Source organism: Nycticebus coucang, chromosome 5, assembly GCF_027406575.1.
Source record: "Nycticebus coucang isolate mNycCou1 chromosome 5, mNycCou1.pri, whole genome shotgun sequence".
Taxonomy (NCBI): Eukaryota; Metazoa; Chordata; class Mammalia; order Primates; family Lorisidae; genus Nycticebus; species Nycticebus coucang.
The window spans coordinates 127,784,311-127,799,181 of record NC_069784.1 but is presented as its reverse complement, the minus strand read 5'-3'; the positions used below and the strand labels follow the sequence as shown (position 1 = coordinate 127,799,181).

At 40.7% G+C, this 14,871-nt stretch overlaps 1 protein-coding gene across 3 annotated transcripts in view; it reads left to right on the top strand.

Moving 5' to 3' along the window:
• Positions 1–14,871, top strand: part of SYNE1 (spectrin repeat containing nuclear envelope protein 1) — a 467,802-nt gene that overhangs the window by 419,210 nt on the left and 33,721 nt on the right. For 2 of the 3 annotated variants that reach the window (XM_053590506.1, XM_053590504.1), the window contains one exon: positions 9,372–9,534. In XM_053590506.1, the coding sequence (XP_053446481.1) occupies positions 9,372–9,534 (163 nt within the window). Of the gene's footprint in view, positions 1–1,708; positions 1,907–9,371; positions 9,535–14,871 lie in introns of those variants that run through there. The other variant, XM_053590505.1, reaches the window with a different exon arrangement.

Here is a 14,871-nt window from a genome sequence, read left to right as displayed (position 1 = left end):
AACACGGTTACTTTTGCAATTTCTTGCTGTTACAGTAATTGTGTCTTTAAAGCCTGGCCTCACCTCATATTTAGTTCACTGGAATAAATAAAATGTGCTAATAGTAATGAGAATGGGGAAAAAATTAAAACCTTTTTAACCCTGTGAGGAAGACTAAATAAAGTTAAAAAAAAAAAATTAAACTAAGGAAATTATGACAAAATTTTTCAAAAATCTCAACTTTTTAAAAATGTTAATCAAGAACAAACAAACTTACCTACTATGATGAAATCGTACCCAATACATTCCTTTGATCAAAGCTTATATCTTTCCATTTCTGATTATTAAAAATAATACATCAGAGGAATGATTGTTTCATAAAAGAATTCAAAAAAGGGTATGTTTATGTACTAACTTTTCCGGAGTATATTTCTTATATAAAATTTCTTTGTATCTGTTATAAAGAAAATATGTTTTCTCCAGTAGTCTGTTGTAAAAATAATCAAGTCACACGACCAAAACCAAATTCTTTGTTTTTTTTTTTTAAGTTAGAATTCATCATATAGGCCTTTTTAAAAAGAACTCAGCAAATGTTAATGATTTATTTATTTATAATTTATTTGTGCATATACTTTAATCATAAAAGGATTTTAAATAAGCAGCATTAGTTATACTGGATTAAATTATCAGCAATTAATAATTTGGGGACTTTTTTAAAATTTTAAATTATGAAGTTAATATATATACTTAGTACAGAAAAATTGGAAAACTCTTAAAATTCACACACACAAAAAAACTAGTTTTCTGAAATTCCACTGAGTAAATAATTATATCTGGGCATTTTTTCATTACCTTAAAATGAACATGTTATTATTTTCACCTTTCATCATTTTATTTAAAGGACAAAGGTTTTGAAAGCATAAGGGGGGAATAATATTTCTTCATTATTTTTCATGCACAAATAATCTATTCAAAGATAAAGACCAGGTACTATCCCCTCCTACCTTCCCAAACAAGCCTCAAAAATTCTACTTATACCACTGAGCTGGCATATTGAACCCAAGAAGAAAAGAAGTTGCTCTTTTTGGCCAAATATGGTGGCTCACACCTGTCAGCACTCTGGGAGGCTGAGCTGGAAGGATCCCTTGAGCTCAGGGGTTTGAGACCAGCCTGAGCAAGAGCAGAGACCTCATCTGTAAAAAATTAGCTGGGTGTCCTAGTGGGCACCTATAGCCGAAGCCACTTGGGAGGCTGAAGCAGAAGGATCCCTTGAACCCAGGAGTCTGAGGTTTCTGTAAACTAGGCTGACACCATGGCACTCTAGCCTGGGCAACAGAGTGAGACTCTGTGTCAAAAAAAAAAAAAAAGAGAGAGTTGCTGTTTTTGCTACTACCACTAGTGGAGGTTTTGTTTATTTGTCTGCCTTGGAATGATTTTTTTTTTCAAGTAGATTTTCCAGTGTAACAAACAGCCTGCAAGAAAAGTTGGGTGTCCCTACGGCCAGCAGAGTTGCGTGCCGCTGACATTGTTTCCACAGGCTTTCTTTAGACCGGTAGCTTCCTCCTCCTCGCAGATTACGCTGAGCTTTTTCCCTTCTTACACTCGTGGCCTACATTCCAGGAGATCAAGCCTGGCACATGTTAATGAATGTAGGTTTTATTTAGAAACATGACCACTTGTCACTGCTCAGTGTCATGTTATCAGGCGGACACTACCAACATTTGTCTAGAGTGAACATTTTCATACTTCTATACACAGACCAGGGGAAACTTTCCTCCCCATGTGAGATTTAGTCTTTTGCTCTGCAGAGCCTAGGTTTTGCAAGTGGAAGCTTCATGGTGGTGGCAGAGGACCTACGTGCCCCGAGGATGGCAGAGGACGGCTGTGCGGACGCAGATCTCCCAGATTGTAACTGCGATGTCACAAGGCAGGCTTCTCCTTGAGTTTCTTCCGTTGTACATAGCTTCTGTGTGGCGTGGGGTTTAGAGAGTGGATGCCGGAGGCTAGAATCCAGAAGGGTTTGGGCAACACTAAGGGGGTATGACTGGTGTTAGGAGGTCGCTGGCCATGGACTCCTGAGAGTTATTTGTTGGTTTGCTTTCTTGTGCCTCTTCTGGCCGTGCAGAGCTGGGTGAAAAGGTTACTGGTCTCCCCCACTCTGTTTCCCAGTCGCCTCTGGTCTGTGTGAGTCATGCAGGGAGTGTGGCTACAGTAGGGAGGCTGTGACACAGGAAGGAGGTCCAGAAAAGGACCCAGCCATCTGCTATTTAAGGGATGGGCTTCTGATCAAACTGAAATTCAGCCTTAGCCAGTTCACCACTTTATAGTGGAAAGCGTTCCCTTTATTAAATAAAAATCAGGTTTCAGGGGCCTGGAGGATTTCGCATGTGTGAGAAAATTGTTTTTGTTTGTGTTTGTAAATAAATTTCAGTCACTGACTCAAAGCCTATAAAATATGTGTGCAAGATGTACACATTCATGTCTCAAATAGTAATTGAGGGTATTATGCAAGTGTTCACTTCATGTTTTTTAGTCATAATAAAATTATGGCAGGAATTTTCATTTCAAATTGTTTCAATTTTTTTTTTTTTTTTTACCGTATCCTCCCCCAAATAAATTCCCACAAATGAATAAGATTTACCAAGGGTACTTAAGTTCTATCATATTTAGAATTGGGTTTTTTTTTGTTTTGTTTTGTTTTGGGTTATGAATATACTAAATGAGTTTGGAGGACAAAGTAGTGACATATAAATATAACATATATTTGTAGCTAGAAGAGTAGATATGTGTAAGTAACTGTGTGTGTGTGCATGCATCTATATTCGCGTGGCAGTATTAACAAGCTGGACAATTGGATTTGAAAGTGGAATCCTTCTCAAGAAAGGTCAGCCACCTGTGATACACCCTGGTGAAAGGAGAACTCTAAGCTGCAGGGACTTGCAGATTTATCAGGCTTGCTAAACTTACTTGGGCAAGTGACGTCAGCAGGCGTCTATTCTGAATTATTATCCTGGATGCTACCAAAAATGAAGTTGCCTAAACTTCTTACCAACGATCGATAAATAAAAAATACGGTGACACTTTAACCAGGGATTTCCTTCAAAGAAGTAATGGAAAAAACATGGGACATTTCTCCTAAAAAAGTATGATTCATGTCCAGCAAATACCAAATTTAATAAGCCAAGGTAAATATATGGGACCTTTATTACTCACCTCCCCCACACACACACATCTGCTCCCTGCAAAACACACACACACACACACACAATGTATTTTGCTAGTTGTTGTAAAATATACTTTCTACAAAATGAGAAAGGAAAGCCATTTATACTTCACCCCACTGACTTTGCTAAATTTGCACATTCGTTTGAAAGTGGAATTTGTCCCTAATGGACTGTATGAATAAGCATTTCCATGTCACGATGCCCTTGACATGCTGCATGTTACCACTCTGCCTTGGAGCTCAATCACTGTTAGGCAAGATGTCCTGTAACTTACTCTGCCAGTGTAGACAGTCCAGTGAAACAGAGTTTACTCATAGTCCTTCCACCTTTGAATCTTTTGATCATATTAGTAAGTGAGTTTCGAGCCAAGGAATTGAACAAATTTTAGTACTTGACAAATAGACCATTTGCAAATCTTGGACCTACAGGAAAAATTTAAGTATACGTTTAATATCAAATAATTTTTAGAAAAATGAAAACATTAATTAAACATATTCACTTAAAATGCTAATTATTAATGTTTAGCAAGCATTTAAATAGTGCCCAACTTAGTGTAAAGCATTGGGCTTGGTCTGGTCAGGATAGGGAAAAATCCAAATGTGAAAATTCACAGATCCTGCTTTCCAAGGAACTTACCGTGAAAGGGACCAACTTGTGCGTAAATAGTACCAGGGGGTTTAAATGAGGGTAAGGCGGAAACAGCACAGTACCCTCTGGTGACACCTGATGCTGTTACGAGGTTGCTGAAGACCCTGAGCTGAAGCAGAGTCAGTGCTCACATCCCACCATGTCTGAAGGCAGGACGCGGGGCAGAGGGAAAGGTTGCTGGCGGGACATTCTATGGGGCTGAAACCAGGATGGACATCTCATGCTGTGCGCCATTCTGAGTGCTATTCTGGTGGTTTATTGACTGTAGACTGTCCTTTCGGTTCAGGGAATTATGACCAGGCCTGTGTTAAATTCTGTGTCCATGCCTTGGTCACTGGTAGAATGTGTTGCCCGAGCTTTGCACCTCACTGCCTCATGCCTGTATGAATTTTGTCTTATATATGAGAGAAATGTGTGTAGGATGTACGTGAAAGTTCTAGGAAATATTATTTAAGGCCATTGCCTTGAAGTAGGGGATAGTATACAATTTGTATGTATAAAACTAGTTAAGGAAGTTTTACCTCGTGTGGAAATATAAGTCATGATAAACATTGTAACACGTTTTACTTCCCTATCAATAATATAAATTGTGGAACATAATGTTTTAAACACACATTTTTTTTATTTTCAAAACAAAGTGATGTACGCAAGAGTGCTTTTACAAACTGAAAAAAGATAAATATTATTAATTATAATTAATAAAACATAGATATTATTATTAAAAGCAGAGCATAGTGGAAATGCTTATAAGGGTATTTGTATGACAGTGCTTTGAGAAAGTGAAAAAGAGAAAAATGGATTTATTAAAACAGTAACAGAAGGGATGATAATTTTAAGCAACTAAAAATGAATGAAAATGTCCAAACTACTTTGATTAGGAGACATTTTCTCCATATCAGTGTCTTTTCCTCAGAGGAGCACATCAGAATCAGTCTGAGATTAGGGGTTTGTTGGCAGGTGTGGTTTGAAAACACCATCCACTGGTTCTGCCAGCTGGAGACTGACTTGTGTGATGTCTGAATTTAACAGAGTTAGGAAATACCTGATGACTGAGTGTAAGTTGTAAATCTTTGAAAATATTCTATTGCAGATTCCTGTCTCCAAATATATCACATCCCTAGAGTCATAAAAATCATGTTGCTTTTGACATTTTTTCAAGAAGATACATCTTCAATTGGGCCAGTTGACACCTGAGGAGATTGAAGTGTGTTGCTGCCAATTAGGTGACAATATTTCCTAAACCCAAAGGCAGGACTCAGGGTCTAAAGGCAGAACTGCGTCCTAAATAAGGGCTGTAATATTCCTATCACCATGACCTTTTTAGAGCAATCCATGTACACTCAGCCACGTCAGGACCTTAACAGGGTCCCTATAATTGGTTATTGCTCTTGCTTGATAATACGGAGTTGAGAAATACTATCCGTATCCCTGCCCACAAACTCCTGCTCGCACCCTGCCCACATGGGGTTTCAAAACTAACTTGTCTGCCCCTGCTCTTGAGCCTATCATCCATCAGCCCGGCTCCTGGGCACCCAGCTCCATCGTCTGTATTCATGTAAGATTGCTCTCCTCCGTTCCCTTCTTTCTTTGGCTTCTTCCTTATGAATTCTTGGCCAAAAACCATTATCAGGCCATTTTAATAATAAACTACATTACACAAAGCCAACAAATCAGTTTGTCCTTGAAGGCAGGTCATTCCAGAGGTTCTACCCTGTTTCCCCGAAAATAAGACAGTGTCTTATTTTAAGGTGTGCTCCCAAAGATGCGCTAGGTCTTATTTTCAGGGGACGTTTTAGCTTTCCTGTAAGTAGGTCTTATTTTCGGAGGATGTCTTATTTTGGGGGAAACAGGGTATGCTGCATTTACTTACCTTCTTTCTTAAAATAACAAACTGTACTTCGTTACCATAGGGTCTTACTTAGCCTAAATACACTCTGTTTTCTGTTTCCACAGACCTCGATAAATGACTCAGGAACGGGGGACTCCTTCCAATTGCCCAACCATGGGTCCCCTTTTTAGACCTCATCATAACTATACTGCTCTGCATTTGACGAAGCAGACTAGTAAAGCACAAATTTTAGAACGCATAAGAGTCGCCTGGGGTGCTCACTAAAAATGCACACTCCCTGGCTACCCCTGCAGTGGTTCTGATTCAATAGGACTGCACTGGCATCTAGGAATTTGTATTTATATGAGAAGCAAACCGGGTGAGTCTGGTGCAGTGGCCTTGAGAACACACTTTGGCCAACCCTTCCTTTCTGAAACTTCCAGCCTTTAATTTCTGCTACCCTCACTGGCCTTCTTGTCGGGGTTCAGGTAGGTGTCTTAGTCCTTGGTGTGCTCTTGATGGAAGAAGGACTAGATCCACCAAAAGCAAGGCAAGTGTGAAGCAAAGTTTATTGACAAGAGAAAGACAGGTTTACAAAGCAAAATAACATCAGCCGGAGACAGTAAGTAGGCCCCTCGTCGTAAGAAAAGGCTTTCGTTACGTTCTGGGCTTCTGTTTTATACTGTCTGGGTGGGGCCCTGTCCGTGGCTCAGACATTACCAGGGAACCACTTTGATGGACAGTTAGCCATGTGGTAATTAATCTTAAATTTCTCTAGGTTACTTTCCAAACCCTATTGCACAGGGCGTTCTTCCTTCCCCGAGGTGTGGCAGTTAGTCGCTCAGGGTTGGGTTTAGGTGGGGCAGCTCTGAGACTGGCCTGTCCTTCTTCCCAGGGGGGGCAATTGCTCCAGGCAGCCCCAGGGCCGAGCACCCACCTTGGTCTTTTTTCCCTAGGAGAGCCCAAATTCTAACTATCTACCTAACATTCTTCTTTCATGTCTGATTATTTTTCCTTAGTCTGTGTTTCCTACTTCTGTAGGAAGCCTTTTTAATTCATTCTTCCTAGACTACACCCTCTCAGGAGGAAATTCAGGGCCTCCACTCTATGCGGACAGCACCCAAGAAGATAATGTAAATAAACTCCTTCCGCCCTCTGGACCTTAGAACTGTGTTTCTGTGTGTTCCTACCTGGTTTCTCAGACTCATCCTATCCCAAATTTAAGGCATTAATCCCAAGAACTTGCTCTTCTCCTGCACACTCTGAGGCAGCAGCATCCAATTAGTCCCCCACTTGGAAAACACATCATTTTTAATTCAGCCTCCCATGGTGGAATTTAGCAATTCCTTCCTCACCTCCCTTCCTGCTGTCTTTCTCGGGTAGACTTTTTTGATGTAAGCTGTTGGGAGGATTCTGCTTCCTGAAATGACTCCTAGGACATTCCCATTTCAAACGTGCATACTCAGCATCAGAACTGATCTTAGCATTACTTTGCTGATAAACCTTGGAGAAGTTGCACTGTGTTGGAAACAGCATGCAAATCCATTCTCTCTGTTAAAGGTGAGAGTTCACCTCTGGGCTGTTCAGTGGACCTGGTTCAGTTCACCCCCCAGAACTAGCAAGTTTGGCTGAGTCAAAGGAAAAGCAAGAAACTGGGGAAGTGGAAAATGAGGCAGCTGGGACCCCATTATCACAGAAAAGGAAGGGTTTTTGTTGTTGTTGTTTGTCTGTTTGTTTTAAGTAAATCCGAGATAAGCACAGGCTTTTCCAGGAGAATGGAGAAAGGCCTCCTCCGCAGCGAGGGAAGACACCCACACAGAGGCAGCCTACCATGTGAGTGCTTCCATCCCAGTTCCTCCTGTATTTATCTGTAAGGATTCCCATTGGTTTCTTGAGACCTTCAGGCTGCTGTCCTGTTCTCACAGGTTGTGAATTTCCTCAGTGGTCACATAAATCCAATTTTCTCAACTCTGTCTGTTAACTGTTATTTTACTAATCATGGCCTTGTGTCTGTTAGTCTCATGATGTTTGTGGCAACCATGGTGTCTGTTGCTCTGTGCTGGGGATCCTTAGCTTTGTTCTATGGGGGGATCATTCATGGGCTGGAGGAGGACACGTGTCACAGGCTAGAAGTTGTCTTTTGCAGGAATAGCCCATGCTTGGTTAACTAGGTCACACCCAACCCAAATCCCTCATCTCACTTCAGGGCCCTTTCTAACTCTCTTGTCCTAGAGCCCATAATTCTCTCCCACCTCCCTGTCGCCCCTTTAACCTCCTCTCAACCATATCACTCTCCTTGTAAGAGGATCTTTATAATTGGACTCTGGCCCACCCACCCTTTTTATCTCTCCCCACCTCTACTTGTCTTCCCCATCCTCCCTATCACCAGTCTCCAGCACTCCTACACTCATTGACCTCAAAAATCTCTGCATTTCTTCCCTTTGTTTCCTGAGCCAGAGGTTCCTTTTGGCTTAATCCATCTCTCCAGATGCAGCTAATCTCTTCATTTCCTTCTCATCAAATTCTAAACTGCTCTCTGAAAAGGATGAAGCTTTAGTTGTCGTTGTATTTCTGTTAACTTGAACCATGTCTACCTAGCACCATAAATATTTGTGGAAGGAATAAAAAAATTAACAAATGGAGAAAGACTAAAGGAATGAATTATTCCCTGAACATGGCCAGGTAGAATTTATCTCTCCTCATTTATTGACCAGAGACTTGGTTCATTTCTTTAGTTAGGTTCTTGCCACATTGTGTTACGTTTCATTATTTACCCATCCAGATTTCTGGTCAGATTGTCCATTTCATAAGTGAAAGAATTAAGTTTTAGTTATCTTTGTGTTCTCAGTATTTCACACATCAGATGTCCACCTGGTTATAAAATAAATGACAGTCTTAAAAAAAATTTTTTTTTCCTGCTTCCTGAGAAGAAAAAAAAGGAAAAGGCTTTCTTTAAAAGTGTGCTGTGCAGTGAACACTTAGCTAACCTGGGCTCTGGAGTTAGAAAACTGGATACGTACAGACCTGGCTCCTTCACTCTGTTGCTCACAATCCGAAAGGTCTGCGGTTACCTTTAACGTAATCTCTCAGACTGCTTCAGTGCATGTGTGATATCTCACTGATGGTTTGTCTTATGGGTGCTTTCTTCTTTCAACTGAGTTTCTGCCACAAAGGTGCTGAACTACAACTCAACAGGGCTCGAATCAAGTTTGGTCAACATCAGAACCGTAGCTGTGTAATCTATTCATAGGCAATATGTTAGAAATGTTTTGAAAAGTTTGTTTTTTCCTAAGTACATACTCTACTCATAGGAGTATAAATTATGTTATTATGGAAATAATTTTTGTTACAACAATGAGATTTCTGTCACCATTGTAGTATTATTATAGTTGTATGGAGTTTATTTATTAATATTTATTGAATATTTCCCATGCACTAGGAAATATTTCCCCTACGTTATTCAACTTATGTAAGTCTCACAAGTGCTCTTGTCCTCTATAAAATCCCCATTTTATACACAATAAAATAGAGACCCAGGAAAGCTGTGCAGCCTGCATAGAGTCTCAAAGCCGGAAATAGCTGAGCCAGATGGACCAGCACAGTTTGGCTTCAGACCCAGTGCTCACTTCTGCACGTGGGGGAATCACGGGTGGGGCTCTCACTGGAGCTGTCATGCTCTTCTCTGTCCGCAGGGTGAAGAAGCTGAAGGAGACCCTGGTGGCTGTGCAGCAGCTGGATAAGAACATGAGCAGCCTGAGGACATGGCTCGCTCACATCGAGTCAGAGCTGGCCAAGCCAATAGTCTATGACTCCTGCAACTCAGAGGAAATACAGAGAAAGCTCAGTGAGCAGCAGGTAGGACCTAAAATTGAAATGAAGTTAATAAGCTGTGGAATACCTGTCCTCCAGGGGCCACGATGCAGCCGGTGTGAGCATGAGGTGGTAACTCCGATGAAAGGTCAGGAGGAAGCTAGGCAGGACGCTGAGGAAGGGGGGCTCTGTCTAGGTAGCTGTTTGGAGCAAATAGGTTCCGTGTCATTACAGAGTTGACTTAAAAAGATGTTTGTCCCATCATGGGCTAGTATCATTAGCCCACTAAGAAGCCATTCTAAAATAGTAGGTAAGTTTGGGTTGCAGTTATCTAACCAGACAGGTTGACACATTTGGTTATTTATTTGTGGGTCACTAGCACACTAGCCCACTATCATAGAAAGGAGCCCTTATATTTTGCATGTAGTGTTTGGGGGCAAGATTATGATACATACTTAGGACTTTTTTTAGATTGTTTTTAATAGTTCGAATACATTACAAACGACTTTTAGAGTTAAAAAAAAATTGTTTGGCAAGGAGGATTGGATGACCTGCAGGCCACACACTTGTAATTTCACCTTCACATATGTAGCAAAGACAGCATGTCTCACTGGCATGCTGTGGACAGTCCAGCCAAGCAAAAGAGGATGACCTTAGAGACACACAGAAGAAATGGTCAACTCCCACCCCTCCAGGCTCCAGTTCCCAGTACTAAACGCCATAAATTCACCATTAGAAAGAACTATCCTTACTCCAGGCCCGTGTCGTGGCTAATGTTCGGTAGGCCCAGGTGGGAAGATTGCTTGAGGCCAGGAGTTCAACTCCAACTTGAGCAATATAGGAAAACTACCTCTGTGAATTTTTTTTAAAAAGTTAGCCAAGTATGGTGCCATAGGCCTGTAGTCTTAGCTACTTGAGAGGCTGAGGCAGAAGGATTGCTTGAGCCCAGGAGTTTGAGGTTACTCCAGCCATGCACTCTGGCCTGCATGACAGAGTGAACCCCTGTCTCTTATAAATAAATAAATAAATAAATAAATAAAATAAATGAATAACTTTTTAGTCCATGCCTTTAGATTACCCTTGAATATTCTATTGAGACCCTGGTAATCCTTCCATTAAATTGAGGCCATTGAAGCCAATTTGCTGACCTTTATCCTTAGTAAAGTATCTGAAGAATTGAAGAAGAAATATCTAATGTACTCAGTACTGTTATGAAACCAATTTATAATCACTCACACTTTCATATGAAAGATAAGTCACAACTATAGCCCAGGATGAAGGAGGGAAGAGGTGGGGGATGAGAGGGGAGGGGGGAGATTTGATGGAAGGAGAGTAAACGGTGGGACCATTCCTACTAATATTTACAAGGGTACGTGTCAATTCTATTAAGTATAGAGTATAAATGTCTTAACACATAATTAAGTAAATGAGGTGAAGGCTATATTAACTAGTTTGATGTAAGCATTCCAAATTGTATTTAAAATCAGCACATTGTACCCCATAAAGGCATCAATGTATACGTGATCTATGTGTTTATGACTCAATAAAAAAATGCTATAAAATGAAAATATAAGTAGCATCTATTTTTAAAATCCTATGAAATAGTTTATTTTAAAGACTATTTAAGCTGGCTAAATAGGTGTTAAAATATAGTTTTAAGTGTTGGGTTTTATTAAAATATTAAATGTAAATTAGCATTTACATTTTTTATTATTGACACAAAATAATTGTACATATTTATGGGGCACAGAATGTGTTTTAATGTGTGTGTGTATATATATATATAGTATAATAATTAAATTGGGGTAATTCTCATATCCATCACTTTAATCATTTGTCATTTCTTTGTGGTGACGACATTCAAAATTCTCTAGTTATTGTGAAATATGTACTATATTTGCCTTGCTTTAAAAAAAATTTTGTCAGCCAGACAATTTTTAGTTTTTATGAAACTAAAATTTTCCGATGGACACCGAGGTTTGAAACCCTGACTGGCACTATGGAAGTCATGCTTGGCTTCCAGCTCCCCACATTCTTCTGGAGAACATGCTAATGATATGAGCAGTGATAAGAGTAAAATGCTTGTGGCCAGCACTCTATTTTAGCAAATGCACAAAAATCAATTAAGTACTTGAATATGGAAAATTGTTCACAGGCATTATAGCCCCACCTTCTAATAAAATCAAAATAAAATGATAGGAGAGAAAAATCAAATCCATAGTGGCGAAGATACTGGGGAGAAAACAGTAGAGATGACAGACCTCCACTGGGATTCTGGAAGACAGAAAGTGGATACATCAGTGACTGTGTTAGCAGGAGGGCTGGGGGAGAGAGTTGGCTCTTGCCACAGAGTTCCAGGACTCAGAAAGCAAAGAGCAGGTGAAGCTGCATGTCTGTCTAGAGACTGTAAAGGGGAAGATGGCTCAGAAGGCTCAATTAGAAGTGTGCTGGCAGATCCTCCCCAAGCCCCGATAGCCAGGCTGCTCTGCTTGATTGACCCTGGGAGAAGACCAGGAGATTGTTCTGTGGAGAAGGGAAACCAGAAGGAGTTTGGATTAGCAGCAAGCTAATAATTTGCCTATTAAAAACAGAGAGGTGAAGTGAATGGCTTTGTACCAAGAGGTGTGGCTCCTGCCCCACGTCCCCAGCTTGCTTCCCACAATGTCAGTCAGCAGGCTTATACCCAGCCAGGAGTTTAGCGCTGTCCTCTCTGGAGAAACTGACTAGAGGAGAGAAAATACCCCAGGTGGTGAGACTTACGGCCACCCCAGAAAAGGCCAGACCTCTCCTACCTGGCCACAGCAAAGCCTGGTGGCTGAGACACCTTAGAATGCACAGGCAGGTTCCAGTGACTAACTCACTCTGAAATATCTGTGGATAAGTGGGAATCCCCACCACTTAAAGCTTCCACCATTAAAGAAAAAACCAAAATAAATGGAGAGGGGGGAAAAAATGAGAGGAAGAATCAGAGGAAATACATTGTACAGAGAGGAAGAAGCCTTAAAAAAAAAAAAGAAAGAAAAAGCCTCATAAAAATGAGAGAGTTTGCATTAATAAAAGAACACAATGCCATTTTTTAAAGTAATTTTCATAATTAGGAGTATCTCCCACAAAATAAAACAAAATGGTAAATAAGTGAAAAATAAGGGAGAAATATAATGCAGTTCGAGGATTAACGCAAGAGTTTCGAAACCTAATTCAGTTATTCCATAAAGGTCACCCCTCCTCAAAATAAAAAGAATAAAGAAAATGGAGAGGAGGAAGTTACCAATGTAAAACAAAAATTGTCAAATGAAAAGCATACATTTCCAGATCATAAGCACCATACAAGAACCCAGGAAAATTATTTAAAACAAAGGAAAACCGTCCCAGGGTACCACACCATAAAATAGCAGAATGTAAGGGATAAAGAGACCTTAAAGTTTTCTAGGATGGAAAAAAAAATCTGACTTCTCTAAAGCAACACTGGAAGCTAGAAGACAGCGTCACGCTGCTTTCAGAAGGGTGAGGAAAATATTTATAATTTAGAATGACATACCCTGCCATCTAATGTATAGAACGTGTACCTTTTATGCACCTGTTTTTCAGGGAGCTACTAACAGGTGCGATGCAGACCCCAAAGACTAAAATGAGAGCAAAGGTGCTGTTCAGCTCTGGGGAAAGGGAATTGCCAGGACAGAGGTGAAGGGACGGCCCCATGACAGCTGCCCTGCAGCCTCCCAGCCCCCGTCCAAGTGGGAGCAGGTGTCTGCGTGCTCTGGGAGAGAAGTTTCCAGGGCGGAAGCAGTTGGACTAGATGACCTGACGGGCTTACCTCATCCTTTAAAAAGTTATATAAGAAATGAAATAGATTCACAGCATATTTTGTTCCTCAAATGTGAAAAATATTCAATAACCATAGTCACACGAGCAAGGACTTAGGACTCTGGGGAAATTCAATAATGCCTTGTTTTTATCATAATTTTTTTATTTCTCTCCTACATTTAAAATTGCTTTCTGAGGAAGCTGCTGATAGCATACGTAAATAGTATGAGATCTCTTAAACTCTGTTACACTTTTTAAAATTGATGCAGCATTTTCACATAGACGTGGGATACGTGAGATACGCTTATTTATTATTTTATTTGAGACGGAGTCTCAGTCTGACACCCTGGGTGGAGTGCTGGCATCGTCACAGCTCACAGCAACCTCCAACTCCTGGGCTCAAGTGATCCTCCTGCCTCAGCCTCCTGAATAGGTGGAACTACAAGGTGTGTGTCACAATGCCTGGCTAACTTTTCTATTTTTAGTGGAGACAGGGTCTCCCTCTTGCTCAGGCTGGTCTTAAATGCCCAAGCTCAAGCAATTCACCCACCTCGGCCTCCCAGAGTGCTAGGTTTACAGGCAAGAGCCACCGTGCCTGGTCCATGTCATATTTTATTACACGCATGGACTGTTTAATGGGGTGTCCCTGAACTATGATACACCTGAAGTATGTGACATTTCTGTTTTGGGGACATTTCAAACCAAACCATACATTGTTGCTACCTAGAGTCACTGTACTCTGCTATGGAACATTAGAATTTATTCCTTCCATCTAACCCAATGTTTGTGCCTACTAACCAGCCTCCCTTTACAACCCCCACCCACACACCCTCCCCAGCTGCTGCTTTCTATTCTTTAGCTCTTTATCTCCATGAGACCAACTTTCAGCTCCCACATATAAGTGAGAACATGCAATGTTTGTTTTCTGGGCTTGGCTTATCCCAGTTGACAAAATGATGTCCTGTTCCATCCATGTTTCTGCAAGTGACATAATTTTATTTCCTTTTTCTGCAGTACAATAGCATCATCAGAGCTCACTGCAACTTCAAATTCCTGGGTTCACGTCATCCTCCTGCCTTCAAGTAGCTGAGACTACAGGCCTGGGCCACCACGGCCAGCTCATGCTTTTTTACTTTTTTGGTAGAGCTATGTGCTCAGGCTGGCCTCAAACTCCTGGCCTCAAGTAATCCTCCGACCTTGGCCTGCCCAAGTATTAGGATTACAGGTGTGGGCCACTGTGCCCAGCCTAATTTCATTCTTTGTTATGGCCAAATAGTATTACATTATATATTTCCATTTCCATATGTATATATATCATAATTTCTTTATCCATTTGTCCGTTGATAACCACATTACCTTTTAACAATGGTGAATTAACTGTTTAAAATGGTTTGCAGATCTTTGGGGTACAAATCCCAGTTCTTCAAGCCAGCCATTAGCAGGTGCTTACCTACAGCCCACCCTCTTTGTGGTGGAATCTGTCAACTGAAAGTGGAAAATATTTGGGGAAAAAATTACTTCTGTACTAAACATGTGCAGACTTTTTTCTTGTCATTGCTCCCTAAATAATACGTAGTA